Source organism: Cryptomeria japonica, chromosome 10, assembly GCF_030272615.1.
Source record: "Cryptomeria japonica chromosome 10, Sugi_1.0, whole genome shotgun sequence".
NCBI lineage: Eukaryota > Viridiplantae > Streptophyta > Pinopsida > Cupressales > Cupressaceae > Cryptomeria > Cryptomeria japonica.
The window spans coordinates 918,536,169-918,562,245 of record NC_081414.1 but is presented as its reverse complement, the minus strand read 5'-3'; the positions used below and the strand labels follow the sequence as shown (position 1 = coordinate 918,562,245).

At 33.9% G+C, this 26,077-nt stretch overlaps 1 protein-coding gene across 3 annotated transcripts in view; it reads left to right on the top strand.

The window, feature by feature from the left end:
• LOC131036210 (tRNA wybutosine-synthesizing protein 2/3/4) overlaps positions 1-26,077 on the top strand; it is a 172,567-nt gene that overhangs the window by 107,709 nt on the left and 38,781 nt on the right. For 2 of the 3 annotated variants that reach the window (XM_057968055.2, XM_057968056.2), the window contains 3 exons: positions 3,334-3,569; positions 4,095-4,230; positions 21,043-21,119. In XM_057968055.2, coding sequence (XP_057824038.2) covers positions 3,334-3,569; positions 4,095-4,230; positions 21,043-21,119 — 449 coding nt within the window. The remainder of the gene's footprint in view (positions 1-3,333; positions 3,570-4,094; positions 4,231-21,042; positions 21,120-26,077) is intronic. The other variant, XM_059212156.1, reaches the window with a different exon arrangement.

The window sequence follows — 26,077 nt, the reverse complement described above, 5'->3', positions numbered from 1 at the left end:
GTTTTGGACACATGATTACATTGGAGGAATACTTGTTAAGATCACATGAGGCATATTGTCTTAGAGAGCTGATTATAGAGACTAAGAGATTGCGTAATAGGAAGATCTTACAATTTGATAATTTTGGTTTGTTTTGCATACTACACCATGGAGTTGGTTAGTAATGAAAAACAGATCAGCTTTAGCAGCTAGGAATTTATGTTATTGCAGCGGGAGACACCTCATAGACCAACACTCATGGATGAACAATCTTCCCTCATAAAAGATACAAGAAAGAGCAACGAAGACACCTTGGAAAGGTTCTGGTTTATTGAGTTGGGACAGCAATCTTGTGATGTCACATGTGCACAAATCCAAGAAGAATAGTGGTGACAAGAAGTGTAGCATGGTAGACATTCATGAGTGGATAGATAAGTATGAGGTAAAGGTTGAAACCTCAATTTACCAACAATCTGCTTTTTTACCAGCGGTTGAAGAAGTGCATGAATCAATTTGTGATGTTGACAATTTCATTGAGGTGTATCATGATTTTATAGGTGATATGTTTAGTGGATCAACCATTCATGCATTGACTTTTTGTATTAATGGAGACAACTACAATACAACTATGGAATTGTCACCTATTTCATATGCTTATGCAGTTGTTTATTGGTTGGGTTGTGACATAATTTTCATGGATTCATGGTTGACACGTGGCTGTCCTACATGGTTGTACATTGCATTTTCAGATTTATCTGGGTCTACATCAGTTTTTGGGTTGGATTGGAGTTTATGGAGACACGTTCACTTTATAGGTAAGGTGTATGAGATGGGTTTCTTTCTCATGCATGGGTATGCAGACATCATTGCCTTCACTTTAGTTGCTGGTCTGATTTATAACAGCAGTCTGATTTATAACAGCAGCCTTGAGGTGGAAAGTTTGACAGCTCTTGAGAGAAGTTGTCAGTTTGTCACACACCTTGGGACAGCAGCCTATGATAGCATACATGAAGGCAAACTTGGAAGATACAAAATAAAGGCGAGTCTCATGTTGATGATCAGCCATCTCCCATCTTTACGTGGTTACATTCATCTTGTTGTTATGCAAGAACATGCGATAAGAATTGAAGAACCACATTGCATTCAAGGTTTGACATTATATCTTTGTTACATAACAATATCATTCCTTGATCACACTTGGAGAGTATATGTGATAAATAAAGAAGACATCATGGAGCATGTAGAGGACAGTAGCACTTCATGTTCAAACCTTTGGGTTTTGAGTTACATCACAAGGATAGAGGGTTGTTAGACATTTCTGAGCATGGAATTGTCAACCATAGTTCATTGGGTTAGAGTTCTCACAATGGTGATAGATTGTTGTTTCACACTATTGATCACAAAGACTTCAAATTGATTCTTTAGGACAGCAGGTGGTTGGAGGATTTTGAAAGATTGGGATCATTCTTCCTTTGTTGCAGGTTGGTATAGTGATGAGATTCCATCATCGTTTGTCATTAGAGGTACTTGGGGCATCATTTTGAGTGGGATTTCCAGCATCATATGGTGGATTGAAATGATTGATTGTGCACTTGTAATGATAATTTCTCACATCCGTGGGAACTCATTCAGATATAGATGGACATTTGGCATTGGTGGCATAATAAGAGACATCTATTCCTCCACTTTTCATTGGTGTGAGAGTGTGCTGAATTGGGATCCTAGCATTGGCATGTTTGGTGAACTACTTCATTGGGATCATGATGAGTTGCTTCACAACTTTGGGCATAATGATGTTTATATCAGAGTGGAGCAGTGGAAGCTTAAAGGAGATACACATGGGAAGACATACCAAGGTCCTAGATTAATTTGGGATCCAGGTATTGGCTGGAATATTTGAGCTTAATGCAGAGTTGATACATGTGATTGCTTGAGGACAAGCAATCTTGGGGTGGGAGGATTGTAATGTCCCCTTTTCTTCAAGTGATAATTAGTTAATTAAATGTTAAATAGTCCTAAGTCCTTTGGGATTATTTAAATTTAATTAATCAATAGCTGGACATACTTTATTTTATGAAGTGACTTTATAATTATGTCAATGACAAATTATAAGTAAAGTCACTTTTGAGGGGAAAGTAAATTAAGAGAGAAATAAAATAAAGTATTACTTTCAAAAAGGAAAAGTATTATAAAAGGAGGAAAAAGTGCAATGAGGATTCATTCTTGAGTTGTTATTTTCAAAGAAACTTTTCCTTGAGAGCTTGAGAGCTTTAGCTTGCAGGTTTAGTAAACCCTAGGACGAAAACCCTAGAGGATTTGGCTATTTGGACAGAAACCTAGATCAGCCCACGTGGTGAATTCATCTCAGAATTCACAGTTGTGCTTCATTATTCAATTTTTAGAGATTTGTGGAGTTTCAGAGTTATATCTTTGCAGGTTGAAATATTACCGGAAGGGTTTTGAGCATCATTCTATGTCATTGTGGTATGTACAAACCTATTGATAGGTCTGATGTGTAATGGCAGATTTTTGAGTTGTATTTGAGCATGTATGGCCTATGCATTTGGATGTAATTGCATGTTCAGAATTTCTGATTTGTAGCAGCAGACTGAATAAAGTAGACTGAATAATCCTGAAATCAGATTTGTTTCATATATATGTTTGCATTTTTTATGTCCTATATGGTTGGATGAGTTCTTGATTGAAGATATTATCATAAGGGATCATTATTGGCATATGTGTTAGCTGTCCACATCTGTTGTAACCAGAAATATAAATCAGAATTCTATGGTTTGGAGCAGAAAACCAAAATGCAGAGAATTAGGGCAGAATTCAAGAAATTATTTTCAGAATTATAGCGCATATCCTATTTGGGATATTTCAATGTTGGCAGATGCTGGATGAGCATTAGTTAAGCTCAGAGCTTTGGTTTTTAAGATAAACACATTGGAGCAAACAAGTTGTAACACATTTTATTTCTTTTTATGTGTGTGAGAGAGGTGTTAAAAGTGGTGTTTTTTAACACCACCTGTGTAAGTAAGAACCTGCTAAGAGAAAATACCAATTTCAATTATGCTTCGAGAATTTAGCATTTCATTTGTAAAATACCAAATTTCTGTGTGATATCAATACCATGAATTCATGAACAGTCACCAACATAACAAAGAAGTATGATATCCACTATTCGCTGCATAAGATAATTTGTAGCATCATTGTAAGATACCTATAATGCTGTATTGAATTATGCTTTATTTATTTATGTTTTAAATGTATCAGTTTGAATACGTTTTCCTATGACAATTTGACTTGGTTGTTTTATACCTGACAAGCTTATATTTTTCATGTATGTTTTAGGGTCGAATTGCTGCAACAGGTACAAGGGATAGCACCTTAGAGCTCCTTTTAGGTGACAATGGCTGGGTGGAACACAGAGAAAATGGAATTATGTATTGTTTTGATGTAACGAAGTGTATGTTTTCATCTGGAAATGTATCAGAGAAACTTCGAATGGCCAAAATGAATTGCAGAAATGAAATAGTGGTGGACTTATTTTCTGGAATTGGATATTTTGTTCTGCCATTACTCTTAAAGTATGCTCAATTTCTCCTTTTTTCCTACTTAGTAATTTAATGGTTATGTAATCACAGAACCTAACCTAGAGGCAAAAATAATAGCTGAAAATATTTCAAGAAATCTTAAGTTTCGTCATGATAATACTTGGAGCATGGCAACTTGAATTATCCAGCACAGCAATGCTAGAAAGGAGGGATCAGGTTACAGATTATATGGCTAAGAATACATTTTGAAAGGTACTTAAAATATAAAATATTGATATAAAAAATGAAGTGTAATTAAAATTTTAAGAAAGGGAAATTATCTCAAAATGAAGGATAACAATTCCATAGGATGCAAAACAATATTCCATTGCAACTGTAGGCAAAACCCTTCAGTCTCTCTGCACAAAATTGGTGGTGTACATTGCTTCTACTGTTCATAAAGCCTCTTTTCCTCAAAAGATTGATGCATATTAGTTTGTCAAAGGGTGTATTTAGTTATCTGTTATGTTAACAAACTATTTTGGATGTGTATCTAATATAAACACTCAAATATGACAGGGCCCATGCAAAACTTGTGTATGCTTGTGAATGGAATCCTAATGCAATTGCTGCTCTTCGGCATAATATTACTGTAAATGGTGTTGAAGATCATTGCATTATTTTGGAAGGGGACAACCGCATTACAGCTCCCAAGGTAATAATTGCTGACATATATCATATAGGTTGAGTTTCTGTTTGAATCTGGTTTCTGGTATGGTTTTGTTGGGACTGCAAATTTTTTCCATGTTTGAACACATAAAGAACACACATACACACACATATATTCATTCTTTCTTACCATTTGAAATGGTGATAGACAGCTAAATTGACATTGACTCTTGAGTAGTATGTTTTGTTTAATTTATGCTTGTTATTGTTTTGCTTTGTTGTGAAGAAAGAAGGTTTGAGTATTATCTGTATTAATGAGAATGACTGAAAACAACCATGTGATTACATTATAGCTTATACCCAGCTTTCAGAATTCAATCTGTGTTGAATGAGGCTAAATCTTGGGCAATCTAGTGAACATCTCAGTAGCAATAGCACTTCTTCTTGTAAATGGACACTCTCTATTATATGTTTATTTTATTAGGTTTAGATAATTGAATTATTTAAATACTGTGCAAGGTTATGGTTAACTAGCCCATAGATCACCAAGGAACATGATTAACTTTGCTTTTATGTCCAATATTTATTGAGTTTATGAGCCATAGGTGTTTGAGGAAGCAAAGTCAAAAACTGGATGAGAAAATGCATGGCAACTAAACATGAGAGTTTTATGAAGAGTAAGACTTGGTATCTGATAGATCTTCCACTAGGGAAGAAAACCATTAGTCACAAATGGGTGTACAAGGTCAAGTACAATGCAGATGGCATACTAGAGAAGTAAAAGTATGATAGGTTGCAAAAAAGTTCTCATTGAGAGCGCATTGACTACATGGAGACCTTTGCTCTTACAACCAATATGAGCACCAATCATTTAATCCTAGCTATGGTAGCTTGGTTTGGTTGCATAGTCTATCAAATAGATGTAAAGAGTGCCTTCCTCAATGAAAAGTTGGAGGAATAAGTATAAGTGTATGAACCATCGGGTTTTTAGGTTAAAGGAAGGGGCATTTTGCTAGTGGACTGAAGGAACTTATATATGGCTTGAGGTAGGCATCTAGGGCATGGAACATAAAAATTGATAGGTACTTGGATGAACAAAGGTTCTAGTACAGCCCTTTGGATTCTAATTTGTACATCAAAAACATAGGCAAATATTTCATTCTACTAGTCATATATGTAGATGAGACCATTATTATAGTTAGTGAGACACACATTATTGAACAAATCAAATCAAATATGAGTAAAGCTTTTGATATGACTGATCTAGGCTTGTTAAATTATTGCTTAGGTGTAGAATTTTGACAAATAGTTGCCAACATTTTTGTCTCATAAATTAAATAGTTGCCAACATCAGTTTTGAAACCATGGATGGAGACTGAAGACAAAGACTTAAACTTTAAAATCAAAAGGATCGTTGCTTTGGACTTAACATAGTTGGGTCTTGAATGGGTTGTGAGAACCTCCTCGGAGCCCAATGATGGTTTCAAAACCAAGGATAAAACCTAAGCATAAAATAAATATTAAGATTTCCGAGGGTTGTTTAAGGCAAAATGAGATCTCTTAAAAACTCTCAAGGCTTCTAAGCATTGATTGAACCAGTTAATGAGTGAAATGATGGTTTTGAAAATGGGAACTAAAAACCAGGGCAACAAGTATAAGTGTGTTTCTTTAGAGTGTCATATTCCTGTTGTAGATCAAGTGTAAGGGGTTGGGGTAGCTTCTTGATGTATACCCTTAAATTGTAAGGCAGGGATCAAGGGTGGAGTATGGTGCACCCCAAGATAGATGGAACTACGAGAAAGGGACAACACACAAGGCAACAAAAATAACAGTAGCATATGCAATGGTGGGCAAAATTGGAGCATGTGGAACGACAAGAAGATTGCAAGGCCATGAGGCCAATTTTTGATGTAGCATGTGGATTCAAATTGAACCTTGGCATCATCTTGGGGCTTGGCTGACTAGTTTTATCTTTGGTTGCATGTGATGTCCCCATCCAAATTCTAATACAAAACAAGACTTACTTAGGTATTGTGTTGCTAACTTGATGAAGCTCCTTTAATTATCTTTATAGATAATACTATACATGAATTGGGGTTGGTCACGTTGGGGATGAGAGGGTCGAATTCCACACAGCAGAGGAAGGCATTGGGCGTGTAGGAAATCGGGCCTGTTGAAGAATGGCAGAATAAATAAGAGGCAACAGTAATCAATTGGGGAGGCTGGTCGTTTGGGTCTGTCTGGGCGAAGGCCATTGCAGCCAGTGACTAAATTGGTGTGAATTGTCAGTCAGGCCGAATCCTTGAAGAGTCAATTAGCATTGTAATCATTGTGGAAATCGTGATAGAAGACAGTGTCTGTTCATTGTGTTTTGTAATGACTTGTGTTCCATTACTTGTATAATTGGAACAGATTATTGATGATATTGTTTCCCTGTTTAATTCCTGAACTTCCTATCATTATTGCTCTGTCAATTACTTGTAAATTCCTGTGTGTGTTCTATTGATTTGGTGATCAGCAAGGCATGCCATCAATAGAGGGGGTGAATTGGATTATTGTTTTTTATTGATCTATAGCAGATTGCCTAGGCAGTCCAGTGAAGGTGGTAAACCCACCATTCTATAAGGCCTTGATGCTGCAAAGGAGGACTAAATAACAGGGACAGCGTCCATACTTGTTACAGCAATGAAGAGAGTAAAATCAGAAACAGCGACACTTCGAGGCTTAGCCTCTTCATTCAACCAACACATGATTAGAAGGCACTAATTTTGAAAGAGCAATAAGTTGCAGACCCTATTCCTTCCTACATAATTCCTAGGTTACTGGTTTGGCCCCCTAGACCCCTGGTACTGGTCCGGTCCGGTCCGGTCCTGGTCCGGGGTTCTGGTCCGGTCCGCTTGTGGTCCAGACAGGGTTCGTGATTCACATGCCTGGTTCGGACCAGGTAGAACCCAAGAGGACCCAGGTCGAACCCAGGGGTCGGACAGCCCAAAAATGGTTTTTTTTTTGCAAAATTTAATTTTTTTAAAATTCTACCACTTAAAAAATTAAAATATAGCCCTAAAAGTGAGTTTTTAAACATTAACTTGGCTCATTTCACACAAGCAACATGACTACAAGCAAGGGGAAACGAAGATGTGGGATATAGAGCCAGAGCATACTGTTTTGTTTGCTTTCACTTCTCTGCTTGTTGCATTTGATGACTCAGATAGCGAGCAAACTTAAAGTGCAAGTGCAAGTGTAAGTGGCATTGGCATTGGCATTGATTCATCTAATGTCAATGTCAATGATGAGGAGGAGGAGAATGAGGATGATGAATTAGAGAATCTATTTGATGATCAAACTTTAAATTGTTGAAATTTGAAACAATGATACTTTAATATTTTATCATTTTGATATTAAACTTGATGTATATGATGCTGTTATGGTATGATCATGATGCTATGATTACAAGTTTATGTTGGTTTTGTTGTTTATATGATGCTATGTGACATGCTAATCTTAATTCATGCTTATATATATATATATATATATATAATTTACATGTTTTTGTACTAACGAACCCAAACGAACTCAAATCCCTTTTCAAACTTTTGCCATACCAGTGTACTGGTTGTTCGAACCTGAACCCGTAACTTAGCATAATTCAGATCTATTCCTTTGCATGAACATATAGAAGTGATTCAGGAAAATCGATTAGATTGTCACAAGGATTGGGTCTTTTATTTTCAGCGAGATCTACTCTGTGGATCAGAACTCAGTTATATTAATAATCAGAGTATGTACAATCATTAAGGAAGAATGCATTGACACCTTAATACTGTGTCGATTCATACTTCAGTAAATATTATATTTCAGTGGGTACCTTCTATGTATTTAAGAAGTTATTGATTACATATTCAAGGAAGACCATTGCTAGATAAAAATTGTATGACCTACCTTCTATTTATATCATTCCAAACTATGCTTCAACACAACAGTCATACTTGGTCCCCCTTTTTGCTACAAGTTGACAACATAACAGACAAAATAGAAGGCAATATCCTTAGAGAGTTTTAAGGGACATTACACTGCATTTCTTATAAAGCTTGGAAACATTTCAATTATACCGAGGAGATTATGTTATGTTATTAGCCGATAGGCTATTATATTTAAGAAAGCTCCTATAGAAAGCGTGATGTCTCACGCCTGAAAAATTTCCTGGCGGACAATAGTTTCAGACAAACAAAGTTTACGTCTTCCTTAATCGGTTTTCCCCATCTACGCCTGCTTTTTTCTTGGAATGAGAAAACTTCACCGTGCATTTATATGTATCCTGTGAGCTCTGCCCATTTCCTTGTATGTTATGTCGTGTAATAATAGGCCAAGTTAATGCTCATTCAGCGTCAGCATGGCCACTGAATCGGGAAAGGACAGAGCGAGACTGAAACAAAACCTGCATTTTTTTGTTCCTGTATTTAATAGGATGTGATGTGATCCAGATTGTTTCCTTTGATATCATAGCCAAAAAAATGGGTTCCAGGTCTCTTTCCATTTTTAAGCGAACAAGAGCATGGATCATTTCCAGTTTTGTGTTTGTGATTTTTTTAATATTGGTTGCTTTTCTTTTCCACTGGAAAACAATAATCGTACAAATTTTGTAAAAAACTCCATTGCAAATAATTATCTAAAATATCAGCCACCAAATTGTTTAAAGGTTTTTACGCACAACCTCCAATCTGAATCCATTGGTGACATACAAATTCATTAATAATGATATAAATACTTGATTATTTAAAGCGTAAATAATCCTTAATAATGAGCACGTCTAGCACGCCATAGGTGACACTCTGCCCCAAATAAATAGTTATCAAAACAATTCTGTTCAGAACGCCTTGATAAATGTCATCAGTGAACCCCAATAAATGTAGCTGGCACCGCCTCCTACGGCTACCTAAATCCAGTGTGAGGGAAACGATCCAGAATACAGGACAAAACGTGCACAGAAGCCTGAATTTTTTGAACCATTCAAAAGCTTCTGGTGGCCAGCTTTTTTGAGCTGCAATTTTCTGCAGGTTAGTTCTTCAGTGACTTACATACTTTCCGAGAGCAATTTTTTGTTTGTTTGTTTTGTTTCCTTCAGATTGCCCTGACTCCTCAATAGGGCGGGACTGCTTACAAAAGAGAAGGATTCTAGATGTGGGTTCAAGTTTTTTGGAAATAAGGAAGGGGTGCGCAAAAGAGGTAAGGGAGGGAAACATAGAGGGCGAGGGTTCAGTTTAAAAAAATATAATTTTGGTTTTGCTTTGGTCATCGTGTTATCAAAATTGTCACTAGAGTGCCATGTGATCAATTATAGTCAGCCTTTTCATCTTTTCCATTTTACATAAACTACTGGCTAGCTCTCTAACCAAGGAACTGTAACCGTTTTGCTGTATTCATTCAGTTCTGAGTTAGTAAAATTTATAACAGCTAAAATCTAGTCGTAAGTATTCATAAATATAATTTTGGTTTTGCTTTGGTCATCGTGTTATCAAAATTGTCACTAGAGTGCCATGATCAATTATAGTCAGCACAAATCTTTTCATTTTTTCCATTTTACATAAATTATTGGTTAGCTCTCTAACCAAGCAACTGTAACCATTTTGCTGTATTCATTCAGTTCTGAGTTAGTAAACTTCATAATAGCTCTTGGAATATTTTACTCTTTGATGTTATTATAATATTTTATAAGAATATTTATAAAAAAACTACTCTAAAGGTAGCTACTTTTTCCGCAATAAAGTTCCTAATTTAGTTGATGGGTAAATCAATTCTTTTGTCAGTCTTGCCTAATCTATATAAAGCTCAAAATTCTGTTAATTCCCATGCATTTGAGCTTGCAATGATAATCTTCCGGCAAAGAGAGTAATGAGGGTTTGAAAGGCCAAGGTTTTGATTATTGTTAGAAGGATGATATTATTGGAATTCATTAAAACATTAAAATTTAATGTATGTTTTAGAAAGATCTTGGTTGGCTATAATATTGGGAAAAGCAACCACCTATTTTGGGAATAGGAATTTCTTGGAAAGTCCTGATTGGCTATAATATTGGGAAAAACAACCATCTACTTTGGGAATAGGAATTTATAATTGTAGATTGGTAACATGGAAACAAGTAAATAAAAAAAATAAAATTTGAATGTAAACTAAAGAAAGTAAATATACTAAAATTTATATGAATTTAAAATGAACTAAAATAAATCTTGAAGTGCATAAAACCTTCAATTAAGTAACACAAGTAATAATTTTAAAGTAGAGAATATAAATAAAATGAAAAAAATCTTTAAATAGTTTAAAAATTTGAATTCAAATAAAAATAATCTTAAAGTGACTTAAATTTAATAAAAGCAAGTGCCACGTGGTGGTGAGTACTTGCGTTTATAGTTTTATTGTAGAATAGATGATAGATGAGTTATGGTATACTAATTTGAAGACAAGATAGATGATAGTTTGAGAAGTTGGATGTATTACTTATTTATTGATTTTTAATCGGCACAAATATGATTATATTGATCAATTGATTTAGTGTTAGACCCTTATAATGTAGTTATAGTAATTAGTTGAAGAGATGCCATTATTTTACCACAAATTGAAAGTATAGTTGATATTAATCATAAGTGAATTTTTACTTGGCTAAAAAATATTATGAATATTTGATACAGCACTTAAAGCGTTATGTTAATTTCAAATTATAAATATTTAATAATGATGAAATTTAAAATAATTTGTTGGTTTTTGTAAAAATTAAAAGTATTTATCACGAAGTGAAAATAGAGTTGATATTAATCTTGAGTTAATTTGACTTGGCTAAAAATATTATAAATATTTGATATAGTAAATTATAAATATGTAATATTGATAAAATTTTAAATATTTTGTTGATTTTGTAAAATTAAAAGTATATATTATATAATTATCAATATTATAAATAAAACTAACAACAAATCAAACAAACGAGTTGAATTTTATGTAGGTATGTATATATTTGTATGGACAAGCACTGAGAAGCTATATCAATTAAAATGTTTATAATTTAAATATTTAAAAATTATATATTTAAAATTAAAAAATTCAATTGAATTATTATTACTAAATATAATAGAATATTTAATAATTATATGAAAAAAACACGTGGAATTAATGTTTTTGATATAAAATTTATGCACCAGATTCTAACCATAAATGCATCCATAATTGTAATTGAATTTGAAAACCATTGCCTTACTACTGTTCGATTCAATGTTTTGTATAGTATTTTTTTTAATATTATGATAGACATGTCATATTTTGATCCTACAATATAAATTAACTAATCATGCACATGATAATCCTAAATATATTTTACTCTAATAGTTAAACATGTATAGGATAAAATATTTAACAACATTAAATTCTTTCACATAAATAAGATATAATTTTAATCATAATTTAATATATAATAATATTAAGGCAAGCAAAAATAAATCTATTGCATATTGAACAACGTAAATTTTAATTTTACTGCACTTTACCTTCTAATAACCTGATTTATGCTTTAATCTTGATGAACTTATCTTTATAATTATTATTAATAATAATGATAACTTTATATTATAATATTTAATAAATTTATATGATAATTGCTATTATTAAAATTCTTGAAATAAAAATTAAATTAGATAAACTATCAGAACGATCAACGACAAACATATTTAATGTAACCGATCTCTAATAGTATCCATGCATTGTAAAAAAAATTATATAAAAAAAACATTTTGTGCAACTCAGTATTTTAAATTAACTTGCATTCATTCTTATTGCCTTTCCTACATTTCAAAATCAATCCACTTATATTTGAATTAAAAAACATTTTATTAAGTTAATCGTTTTCATAAAAAACAATTTATATTACAAATTTTTTTTGTAGATTAAACTAAGTTACATTCGTTCATATTCAGTTTTTTACACATTTCAAGATCAATTCACTTATATTGTAAATAAGTACTCTTAACAAAGGCAATTTTTATTTCTTGCGATTTTTTCCCTGCCCTCCAATATATTACCCAAAGTATATCTTGCGATCAGTGTAACTATTGCACCTCGTTTGTGTGGAAGTACTACTTCTATTTTCTGGACACTTCACTTATATTGTAAATAATTACTCTTAACAAAGGCAATTTTCATTTCTTGCGATTTTTTCCCTGCCCTCCAATATATTACCCAAAGTATATCTTGTGATCAGTGTAACCATTGCACCTCATTTGTGTGGAAGTACTACTTCTATTTTCTGGACACTTTGTGTCCAAGTCTTTCTGTAGACAAAAACTCATTGGAGGCTGTGATCAGTGGACGAAATCCCATTGGTTGAATGGAATTAGTGGACACTACTTCTATTTTCTGGACACTTTGTGTCCAAGTCTTTCTGTAGACAAAAACTCATTGGAGGCTGTGATCAGTGGACGAAATCCCATTGGTTGAATGGAATTAGTGGACAAAAATCCTTTGGTTCTTGGAGGGCATTCACACTTACGGAGTGCATCAGAGCAAGGCATTGTAGGAAAGTGTAGTGAGTTATTGTGAGCATTGTTATTAATGTGGTGTGTTGCTGCTCTAATAATTGTAAACAATCCCATTTACTGTGCTGATATTAATATAAGTATTGCGATTCATTTGTGCAAGTTATGTGTGTTGATGAGTTTAATTAATTTTTTGCTGGGGGATATGGTTTGTGTATGTTATTTGGTGAATATTGTTGCTTGTGCTTCAAATTTGTTGTTTCATTAAACTTTTTGGAAAAGGACATATCATTGGTATCAAAGCCAAGATCTAGCCACCCTATAGGGTGGAAGTTAACTTTTAATGCTGCAAAATGGAAATTAGAGAGGAAGATCTACAGATTCAGTTGAAGATATCTTTGATCACATTCTAGAGCAAATGGACAAAAGAATAGAACAATCTTGGGACAAATTTTCGGAAAAAAGGAATCCAAGAGAACAACCTATACACCCTTGACAAGAAAATGGAGAGGTATCTCATTGAGTATAATGCCCTAGATCCAACCATCCATCGTGACTTGTCTTTTTTTGAATATTGTAAGTTGAAAACAGGGAATGGGCATAGGAGGAGAAGGCATGTGGAGCAGCCTCATATAGGAAGTTTTGGAATGGAACGATGGGATAGAGATGACAGTAGGAATCCAAATAAAGGAAGCCTTTATAATTACATAAGAAGAGGGAGAAAAGAGGAGGAAGATTCAAAATTTACTAAGGACGTGATCAAGGAGTTGGAGTCGAAGGAATCAATTTTGAAAGAAGGAGAACCTAGGACATTGGAACTTTAAAATAGTGAAGACTACATTAGAGCTAGAATCACAAGAAGAGGTCAAGAAAGAAGTGATAGTAGAGAAGAAATAAATATTCGAGACACAAGTTCTCATAGAGAAAGAACAAGAGGACACCTCAATTATAGAAGGTAGTGAGGTCAAGAAAGAAGTTGTGATAGTAGTGCAGAAAGAAAATATCAGACACAAGTTGTTGTAGAGAAAGAACAAGAGGACACCTCAATTATAGAAGGTAGTGAGATCCAATATCAGCACAACATCATCCTCGACAACGAGTTGGTATTATATGTTGAAGATGTGTCATACTTGCAAATGATTTCCTAGAAACATCCACCCAATTTTTCAGTATGGAAGTAATTGCACCATGTAATGATGATTTGCGATGTATGGGAATGATTGGGCCTTCTGATGATGATCTGCAAGATATTAGTTATGCTGTTGTGAAAATTGATTTAACTTTGATTGATCCCTATAAAGAGGAATTGAAAGTTGATCATGAAAACCTTAATAATATTGGAGAGATTGAGGTGATACCCTATAACTTGGGGTATGGGGATTCCCTTGTTCGGGATCAAGGACATTTACATGCAATGGTGTGGGATAAGGAGACTGTGTCTTTGATGGGACTACTCTCACCATCAGTAGTAGATTTGTCCATCCCTTACATGCTAACAAAACAATGGTTAAGCTTGATCGGAGCTTTGATGGATACCTGCAAAATGATAGAGTGTTACCCAAAATGAGCCACACAATTTCCAGCCCCTTTGCCCTTTCTACAACTGCTGACATGACGAAAGGAAATGCCATGATGATACACACTGGCTACATAGAGGTTGACTAGGAAGTGTCAAACTCTTTTGCTCCAAGATTGATGAGCTTGGTGGTCATGAAAAGAAAAGTACTGATTTGCACATGATAGATCCAAGAGAGGTTTGCATGGACATTCAAGGGCAAGGGATGCATTCACCAAACTATCACTTCACTACCTTGAATACCAAATGGAGATAGTCACTTGGAGAAGTCTGATGCTAGATGGAGGTAATTGAAATGGGTGTCATTTTGACATTAATGATTTGTGACTAAGCTTGGTATGGTGTTGTCAAATTACAAAAAAATTGGAGGATTCATGAAGAATGAGACACCCCAAATTTTGAACATCATAGAAGTAGAGCGATTGGTTGTCATTTATGGGTGAACGTGAGATACACAAAGACTTCTATGTGGAGTTTCAATTGGTATCAACTACAACCTTATTCAAAGGAGAGTCATACATTAGAGCTTGTACTTGGTCTAGCTTGGACCAGCAATGCATGAAACTCGATTTTTGATGGCTACTACTGAGCAGAGAATATCATCACAAGTTAATGAGGCATGTTGTTTTCATTGAAAGATTCTAGGGAGAAATTCTAGTATATAATAGGGTAGCACAACATGAGCAAGATTGGATGCCTGTCTCTAGCAAAACATGAGGCGGTTGAGTATCCTTATGCCATAGTAGAGGCATTCCTAGGGCTACAGTCCTAATATTGCTGTCATCATTGTTAACAACCACCCCATTACTTCATTGGCAACGTAGGTGGTTTTGTAGGGACTCTTAGCTACAATGAAGAGTAATTTACAGTTGGTAGCTTCTTATGAAGAGTTCTCAGTCTATGTAGGGCTGTTTACTAGCCCTACAGTAATCACTTGGCGGACTTGGGCAGAGCTTATCATACTTGCAATTACTACATTAATTTAATAATGCTGGTCTTGATGTTTCAAGCTATAGATTGTACTGGAGTGGTACATTTAAAGAGGAATTTCTTGCTTGGTAATGTTAGTGAGAAGGTTCCATTATGGGGTGTAATCACTCTCGCTATCCTAGCACTAATGAGGATAAGGTGCTCAGTGAATTGTGATGGTTTATTTCTAGCTCAACGGTATAGTCATAAAGTTTAGCTAGTTGTTTGAGGTCCTTCATCACATAAGAAGACCAAGTGTGCACAATAGCATTCGAACATAGTAGCTAGATACATGGAATGCAACAAGTATTTCATAGGAGAGTTAAACATAATATGGGGCATGCCAAGGATACATCCTAGGGGAGAGTCCACAATGGAGTTGAAACCCAAGGGAGAAGGGGTAGAACTTTTAGGCACTGAAGAAGGAGAGCCTAGAGTTGCAATTGATCTATGGATGAAAGATTGTTTGGTAGTAGTTAAATCTCTTCCAAAGAATTTAGACCTGTTGCCCTCAACATCTGTAGCGAGTCCCACTTTTAGCGACAACCAAAGAAGAACTCCTAGTCAGATGATGGAATTCTTAAACCACTATCATTATTGAGGTGTTTGCAACTAGTAGAGGGTGGTTTCTAACCATTATAACTCTAATTATGAGTGGAGAAATGCAATATTAGAGGGATGTTTTTGGGAAGGTCCATTTGCCTTATGTTGTGTGTAAAAAGTCTCATCCCTTGGGAATATTAAGTGCAAATAGTCCAGTTGATATATCATTGTTTGAAGCGAGATTTCAAGGCAAATTTGATTGTGACAACCATCTTCCAGCCTTGTATAATCTGATCTGGATTATCTTTGAAGTTATAAAGCTTGGGGTGTTATGGTAAGTCTTTGTTGTCCTAGATATAGCTTATAACACCAATTTGGAAGGGGCGAACATCATAATTGACAAACATTTTTCACATCTCGTTGAAAAATACATTATAGAGATAAAGTTCAAAGGCAATGAGTTTATATAGGTGTATTCAATCAAAGAATTGAATGATCTTTTATTTGATGTTGCTATTGGGATATTTTGAGGCATTGTATGGTTGCTTCCAGTTTCTAAGTTGTTGGTTTGTGCAAGAGATTTTCAATACTGTAGCTATTGTACCATTTTAATACTGCTAATTTTCAGGGCTTTTGATTATAGATTGCTATTGTCAATCATATCCAATTGCCAAATTGCAGATCTTTGGATAACTTTCATGAACCTTGCTGTCTGTAAAAGGGTTCAACTAGGGGAGCTGTAGGAAACAATCCTTTCAATGACTACACTCCTGTTTTGGATGAGGGTTGGAATAGATTTTGGTTTCTATAACTTTATTCCACCTAGTATGCAAGTTGAGTGTTCCAAATTCATAAATGTCCCAACCTATATTATGATGATAGGATCCACTATAACTCAAGGGAATTATCATCATACTCATCAGAGGATCAATAAGCCACAACAAAGATAATTTGGCAAATGCATAGAGCAGATCTTGGTCTTATGGGAGTTTGTGGATTTTTTCAATCACAAGCATATGGATAGTTGGTTTCTTCACTATTAGATCCAAGTTGAAGGTGGAAAGGTACAAGTTCCAGTTCGCATGGGTATTACAATGGGATTCATGATATTGACATGGAGACATTTGAACATTTAAGTTTGGAAAAGATTCTGGTAGAAGATGCATCATCTAATATATATAGGATCAGGGCTCTATGAACATTCATCATGATTTAGCTCATTAGCACGGAGTTACTTAAGCTGCCCCAGTTGGCATTGCTTGAGGACAAGCAATCTTGGGCAGGGATGACTTGTCATGTCACCTTTTTGAAAGTATAATAAAGGATCAATGCAAATGCATTTCGGTGAACCTCACTGCATTTCACCTCATCTCACCAGTTTGGCCCATGGTAGAGTACAAGTTACTTTGACACCTACACATCACATTGAGATTTGAAGAGTCATGATGCTATTGCAGATTGGGTGTTAGGGCCGAGGTTGCGGCTCGACACATACTTGAAAATTGTAGGTTAGGGATTGGGAATGTAGCTCATCAGATTGGGGCAACAAGGTTTGCCACTAATTTCTTGGCAATTAAGAATATTTGTATCCAAAAGCTTAACCTTAAATGTATGATTGTTTCATCAAATTCGGTAGAGTGCTCTTTTTTTAGTCAGATGGATGCGACCACTATTTCACATCTTGTATTTGATGATGCATTTTGGATGGATGCAAAGAGATTGTGCAAGTTTCAAAGCCCTTTCTTTGAGTGCTCAAGGTCGCTTGATTCTATGAGGCCTTGCATAGGGCAATAGAGGTAGTGTGGTCCAAAATGCAAAATGATAAGAAGAGATTCATGCCATTTTAGGAGATCATCAATTCTAGATCGGATTACTAAATGCATTGTCATGTCTATTGTACAGACAACTTCTTGTATATGAAAGCAAAGAACTTCTCTAACATATGTGTAGTGGAATCAATGAATACACATTTCTAAATTAATAATTTGTAATACAATTTATTCTACATTAAATGGAATTAAATGATTAGTGACTTGGCTTTATTAATATAATTTGCTTGTGCAACTAATCTAATTTCAACGCAATGGCTGGAGTACTTTGGCTATGATGGCAAATCATTTCGTTCGATGTCAATGCAAATGCTAACCCAACCATGTAGTTCTTTTGCTTGTGAGTGTCTTTGGGTTGTATTTGAGGCTTGAGCATATATACTCTAAAAATGCAACGAATTGAGCCAACAATGGATGACTGGTTTGTTGGCGGCAATATTGTATAAAACTAGTTAATTAAGTTGTATTTGTCTTTGTTAGTTCAGTAACCGAGGGATGGTAGTTACGGTGCGACGGTTGGTAAACATGGTTTGATCTTCATCCATCACAACCATCATCTTCACTTGAAGGAAAATTGCAATTAGAAAGTTTTCAATTATGAATACCAATTATTTTCTATTTTTGTAAACTACAATAGTAGGTTGAGAACTTTTGTGTTCATCGTTGGTCACCTTAGGTAGTGTTGAAGATGATCAACCAATTGATCTAGATGATTGATTTTGATTCTAAATGGATGATAGTCAAGGAGGATCCTACATTTAGTGAAGAGGATTTGGATATCCTTAATGATGTTTTGGATGATCATGGAAGTGGTCATTTGGACAAAATGCTTTCAAAGTGCAAACACAAGGGTTGCAAGGGCATCAACATCTGCTTTACATATCTAGTCATGGCGGCCTTAGCAGCTATTTGAATTTTGAATTATGTACTCTCCAATTTTGTTTTGTATCTAACAGTTGAGTTATTTGTAATGAGTCTATGACATTGAGAATATTTGAATTTTGAATTATGTACTCTCCAATTTTGTTTTTTATCTAACAGTTGAGTTATTTGTAATGAGTCTACGACATTGAGAATATATAGTTTTAACCAACTGAAAAAGTGATATGTAATAAGTATTTGAGAGTAATTGACAATAATGAAGTTTGAATCTTTATTTATATCCTATAATTGAAATTTGGACTTTGTTTCATTTTCTATGCATTCTATTTGGCATGAAATTATATTTTCACTCATTTTCTTTTGTTTTTATGAGTATTATAGTGTTTTTTTTGGTTTGCTGTCTATTCCCAATCTAAATCTGCGTAATTGAATACCATTTATGCTTTTTGTTTGCCATGCTGTTGTTGTGTAAGTATAATGTAACTATGGCATAATATTTGAGCTTGACCATCAAGAAGTACAACTGTCTAGTTGATTGTACTTCATGGTAGCTAGCCTTGTTGGCTTCCTTTGCCTTGTGTTTTCTTGTAGTTGTCACTTTGTAGCTTGAGATTTTTATTTTGTAGTTTGTGATTGATTTTGAGATTTCTAACTTTGAAGCAGAACTATGTATTAACACACTGTGCAATGTGCACTATAAATAATTATTTCAAACTTAATGAGAAAAATCCATATTTCAAAATTAATGGTGTACCTTTACTTTCTCTCTCCCACTATGCAATTGACATGCCTTTAAATATAGAGAACATCAATTATTTCTCTCTTTTTATTTTTTTTTGCATTTTTTTATTCCCAATATTTTCACAATATTATCCCAAGAAATTGAAAATATCTCTCCTTTGGTTTGCCGAGATTTTCTCAAGAAATATTTTTGCTTCAATGATGTAGACTCTCATTTTTCTTCACTCTCTCTATATGCAATTAAATTACCTCTTGTATGAAAACCAGTAGTTTTTCCTCCTTTTTCCCAAGTTTTCCTGCATTTTTGGGATTCCCAAAGTTTCTCTAATTAAACTCCGATTAATTGAAAAAAATCTTTATGTTTTGGTTTGCTGATTTATTGTTGAGAAAGGTTCTTGCTCATATGATAGTCAATAATACCTTTCTAAAGTGAGAGGCATCCAACCATTATGATTCATTGATCCTTTGTAGAGTAAGAGTTTTGTGGAAGATAAACACAGCAATAGGAGGATGCTGTGCCTTCCTGAGTCAAGGGATTTCTAAACCTCTGTGCTTTAAGAGAATTTCTAATCAATATACATATCTGCCACAAAGTTAAGTGAACAATTGCTGTTGATTGCTGAAGCGTTCACCACATCAGCTTTCCTACATGATATAAGTTTACATAATATAAAGCATGGATATTCCTTTACATAGATCGTATTATTGTACTTTTTTAATGGACTTTCTGTGATATTTAAGTGGAGAGTGCTATGGTTGACAGTAGAGTAAAAGCACACTTAAGCAGATCAATGCACAAGAACTCCAAGATATGATGGATGTCTTTAAGGCACTCTGAACACAATATATTTAATATAGCATCAGAAAAGAATAAATGCCATGATTATATGGGATGGATATAAATGAAGGTATATTCTCATAGTTAACTTTACCTATTCTCAGTATCTTGTGGGGAGTATATATTTTTTAAAGTGCATTCATATATTTCAAAATTTTTGTAAACTTAAGGAAAATTTAAAATCTAATAAGTTAATAGCAGTCCCTTTTGCATTCCTACCTTTCTATGAAACACTATTGGCTCTTGAGCGACCAAACGTAAGCATGTTATAGAGTAGAACTAATATTCTTCCAACGTTTTGTTTTGTTATGTACTAGGTGACTTGATTATTCTTCCTTTTCAGAGTTGAGTGCTCTTCACCATTAAGTCTTTTTTTTTTTTTCGTTTTGTTTTTTGTTGAGGGCATTAGTTAAGAGCTTTAATTGTTTGGAAGGAGGAAGATACACCATCCGAGGGTCCATGTTATCCATCTTTGCAAAGTTCAGATAGAAAATTGATTAATAAGCTTATATTGTATTAGGTCCAGTTTTATCTTATCTGTGCCCTTGTCGCGCACATCAATAGCCTGTTTGGACAATTGGTTTTACAAAATGGGCAAGAGAGAATCTAATAAAGCTACCCTCCACTTTGGTTGACTGATTGATCACTTGGATCACCATAACTTCACTGCTAGATTTAATTAATCAATGACACTATTTGTAATGGAAGTTATGCCATATTAATGTAAGTCTTGTACCTGCACTTTTAATAAAGGGTTTGTATTTTTGTGTTATTGTGATTAAATAAGTTTGTTGAGGATCTAAGATTAAAATTGTGGCTTAATACTTAATACTGACATGGATATTCTCATATAAAATTCTTTTTACACTCTGCGTACGATTTCCATGATTCAAGATTGATTGGGCCCTTGTGGCATACTTAGTTGTTTTCTTGTCTGACTAGACAATGAATGCATTTGGTTCAGAGAGTCGCACACAGGGTGTGTCTTGGCCTTTTACCAAGTAGTGAGCTAAGCTGGTGCACTGCTGTCAGAGCCCTCAGGTAATCTAGCATATCCAAGATGAAGTTCCATTGTCATTTCGATTTGTTTAACCTTTCTCTGTATTATTTCTTTTGTATATAAATTAGATTTGTTGATTCATATACTCTTCAAAACTGATCACAATATTTGAAATGAGATGTCATTACAGGGATAGTTTATTTATTTATTTTTATTAATTCTCTTAGGTGCTCGCCAAAACCTGTATATCCTACTAGAAATCTGAATTTTGAAATTTAAAGTTGCTCTTAGTGATGTTGTTACAAACTTTAAACTTGTAGGTACAGATAAATTTGTTCTAGTATATTGGATACATATTTTCCTCTTTTGAGGGAGTTAATTTATAGAGATTAGCCTATCAAACCTGTAGAGTTGTATTATTGTTTTAAAAAGGGCATCAGCGTGAATCTTGTTTTGATTGTTTTCTTTAAAATTCCTTTCATTATATATTTGTCCATATTTTTTAATCTATTATTATTTTTGTAATTGTTCTATTTTTCTTATGTATTAAAGTTAAGCCACAAGGTTTACCAGCTCATACACATTGGTTAAAAAATAGTGACAATGTTCGGAGAATAGAAGCATACAAGGTTGCCGGGAGATTGGTACTGGTATCAGTATGTCTATTTTTCAAAATAGGAGATGAGGGTACTTGGAGACACAATTTTTTAAATATAATTTATTATTTTATTGTAAATATCATGACATTGAACTTTCAACACTGCAAATTGTTTGGCAAGGGTATGCCCAAATACTAAATAGGCAATGAAAATCATTTAGGAGAAAAAGGAAGTATTAAACACCCAACAACAATCTAGATCTATAAGATAAAAGGGGCAAAGAGTTCATCTAGAACCAAATCATCCATAGCCAAGAAAATTTCATACAAACTTGAGGCTATAAATGTTATTGCAATTTCAATTTAATGAACAAGTTATATGTTAGTGTATTTTTGATTTTTGTATTATTACTATGACAATAATAATATCGTCTTTCTTTTCTGCACGTCTGAAGGATGAACATGTATCGATTTCAATTGTCATTCCTTTTCTTTTGAATGATGTATATATAGCAAGGCAGTCACGATCAAGTGGCACCTTGATCGGACATGTCCGACCAAGATGTCACTTGGTCGTGAATGTCTATCGATATAACTAATCGGTGCCATTTGTATATGTTAACAGATCGATAAACATACCCGATAATGAATCGGTGTTAAAGCAGATTATAATGGATCGATATAAACAATAACAATAACTAATAGCATTATATGCTATCGGGTTAATACCCCGATAGTATATTAATGCCGATTCATAAATGAATCGACATTAATATGCTATCGGGTTACTAGCCCGATAGCATTTAGATCGATGCTTAACTATGTTAAGCAGGTCGTCGATCTAATCCATCTTTATCCAATATCAATATCATAATCAAGATCAAAGTTACAGTCTGATAAACATATTCAATTTGGAAAGCATAAATCAGATAATCTAATAGCATAGATTAGTAAACCAAAACAGAATAGAGGAGATTAACGAGTTAGGGAAATCTTATCTTGTAGAAGCTACTAATGCATTAACAGAGGCAAGGTCCCAAACTGACAAGTTGATTCCTTCAACACAACAAATCCTTTTGGTATTTTGTGTGATTATATGTGAGAATATGAATATAGACATCCTCACAAGAATGAAGAAAGAAAATGTATTATGACAACCAAATTCTCGACTCCCAAGGATCTAGTATAAATCACCCCCATTGTGTTGATTGCAAAGTCTACATAAAGGAATTGAAAGAACAACAACAAGAGTATAGTGAATATCTTTTGAAATTTGCATCAAATTGCAAGTAGCCAAATGGCAAATACTTATGGTCTTGTTAGCTTGTGTTGGCTCCTACCCTACGTCAAATCTTGTTTCTCCTTCCGCTACATGTTTATTTTCTAGCTTCTTCACGCATTTAACTTTTAACTTTTAGGTTTTATTGTTTTATTTGTGGGAGATGGTGCCTTTTGTGTGAGAGATGATGAGAGGCTTTGGGAGGCCGCATCTGAAAGTTTCCTGCAATCGAATATGTCTTAGGCAAGGTCTCTAGTACTGGAGACGCATCTTGGTCTCCAAAATGCATGCTAGGGTGTCAGAGACATGTCTCCCGGTTACACAAGATATATATATATATATATAAGTCACAGCTGAAGCGGTATTTTTTAGCTTTTCCCTAGAGCTAAGAAATCGGTCGAGTAGACTCGAACCCAAGACCTTCCATGTAGGAACCCCAATACCTCCCATGTAGGAGGCTTGCAGCTAACCGCTGCATTGTGGGGTCATCCCCATATATTATTAATAAATAGTAATCTTAAACAAGTCATTTAAAAATATTGTTAATCATGTTATCTGATCGATAAAATATATAAATAATAAAACTAAAAACATTGATATAATAATTATAAGTTTATATTTATATTTATATATAATAAATGTTTATAATTATAAATATTGCATTTAAAAAAATATAAATATATAAATATTAAATATTGATATAAAGCTATACTATGTTAATGTAAAATTAATAAACTATAAAGTTATACTATATTAATATAAGTTTATAGTTAAATTTATATTGTATTAATACAAATTTATAAATGTTGAATAATGGATATGAAGTTGCATTATATTACTAACTACTATACATTGTTGTTCTATGGGGGAATGTTAAAGCGAGAAGAGGACATAGCAAGATGGGATAATACTCCCAAATAAACTCTCAAGAAATACATTGGCCCAATGTTTTGTTTAAAGAAGTCTTTTAGTGAAAGAAATACGTTATGGATAAAGCAAAACTATAAGTGGATGAGCAAATGGTGCACACATTCACTTGAATGTTTGCCCTTAATATTGGCAAAGAAATAAAAATATTTGTTGTAAATAAGTATCATAAGCCAATGTGAGAAAAGGAGTTAGGGAGAAAGAAGAAATATTACCTTGAGAAATTTAACCCCACTTTCAACTATCAACAAAAGGCTTATTTAGAAGCAAATATCCCTTGCAAAGAAAAAATCCTGATATCCCAGTTGAGGACTAACTAATGTTGTCTTTTGTGTGAAATTGGTAGCAAGTTCATTTCAAGATCTATTTAACGGGGAGATGGTTGAGAGAATGGGGGAGCTCATTATCAAATTGAATGGTAGATCAACACTTCAAAAAGAAAAAGTGGTAGGGTCTGCTATCTCATTAGCTATCCTTGACATCATGGATGTTAAGTTTTTTCTCTCATATTCTATTCATAATTTCGTATACACTTTTCCAACATGGACAATAATAAGTTTAGTGATATAAGATTTCCACAATCCATAGAATTTCTTGTAGTATAGTTTCGCACACGATCTTATCCGGAAATCTATACTACAAGAAAAAGAATAAGTTTAACCAATAAACTGTAGCAAATGAAAGCATAAAGACCAAAGACATCATGCAGAGACTGATTTAACCAAGAAGTAGATGTAGTAGTCTTCAAAAATCTAAAAGTCTAAATTTAAAACACATTTTTCCAATTACGTGCATAATTTTTCATCCATGTAAGTACAATGTAAATGGAGATTTTGAATGATTTTTAGGGTTTAAAAAAAAATGTTCACCTGATTTTAAAACTTCTTCAAGAATGTTTTGTGAACTTTGTGACTAAGTGTTTAAGGATAGAGTATAGATAGCATAAAATATATATTAATTAAGTTGTACTTTCTATAAGTTGGTGGGTATGTGTATGCCTTGTCGGCTTATGGAGTTAGTTTTGTTAGTTGTTGATGGTTGGAATTCCTTGGCAACAACTGGCAAGTCTATATGGTTCTTTAGTTAGGAAAAGGGACTTTGTGCTGGAATTATTCCCTTATTCCAATGTTGTATAAGAATATGTAATGAATAAAGAAAGAAAATGTTATATCAATTTGTATGAATATGTAATGGATAAATTATTTTGCAATTCTTGTATGAATCAATTTGTATATTAAATTAGGTTAGTGAGCTTTAAATTGTTGTGTAACTATCTAGCAAGTAAACATTTGGCATTGTTGCCTGCAGAGAAGCCTAGTGGAATAAAAAGTGGGTATAAATTAGACAACCATTAGAAGAACCAACATAATCCAATCAACAAAGAGAAGACAAACTTACAAAAGATCTGGTCTATTCTGCTAGTTTGGTGGTGTTGGTGTGCTTCTGGGCAGTGGTTTCTGAGTGTTGTTAGTGAGTTGCAATTTTGATTTGTTGGTACAATTTGCAAAACAGCCTGTCAATGTTATCAATTATCAGCCTCTTGCATCAACAATTAGAGGTATCTTGCATAATGGGTGCCTAATTGTGTTGTTTTGTCAATATTATTTGGCCTTATTTTGGGTGTTGCAGTAGTCTGATTTTGTAATCAGAACCTTATATCAGTTTATAACCGTAGCTTACTTTTTCAAATATCAATTTGTAATGCATTTTAGATAAATCTTATAAATCTCGGATGGTAGTACCACTAGTATGATTTGCGTGCATTTTCATATTGTAATTTGGACGGTTTACTGCCAATTCTTATAGCATTTTCATTCTGCCCGTTTTGGCATGAGCAAGCTGACATTATCAACCATTTTTATTTGAGTCAAGCTTAGAAATTCTGGTAGTGGCTTGCATTGTGTATATGTAGCCCACCAAAGAGGTGTTGGTAGGTTCACTTTATTGCTTTCGTGTCATTTTACGCAATTTGCCTAAGAGGTGTTGATTAGGGTAGCTTTATTGCTTGTATATTTTGTTGGCTTGTCACCATATCATTATTATTGTATTCATTTAGATTAGCTATGTGGATGGAGGCATCATATGTTCTCACCTTACCCACATCAGGATTTGGGTGATAAAAAACTGTTGAAAGCATTGCATTGCATCTTTATATTACTAAAAAAAATGTAGGGTGGGCTTTAACAAATCCTTCC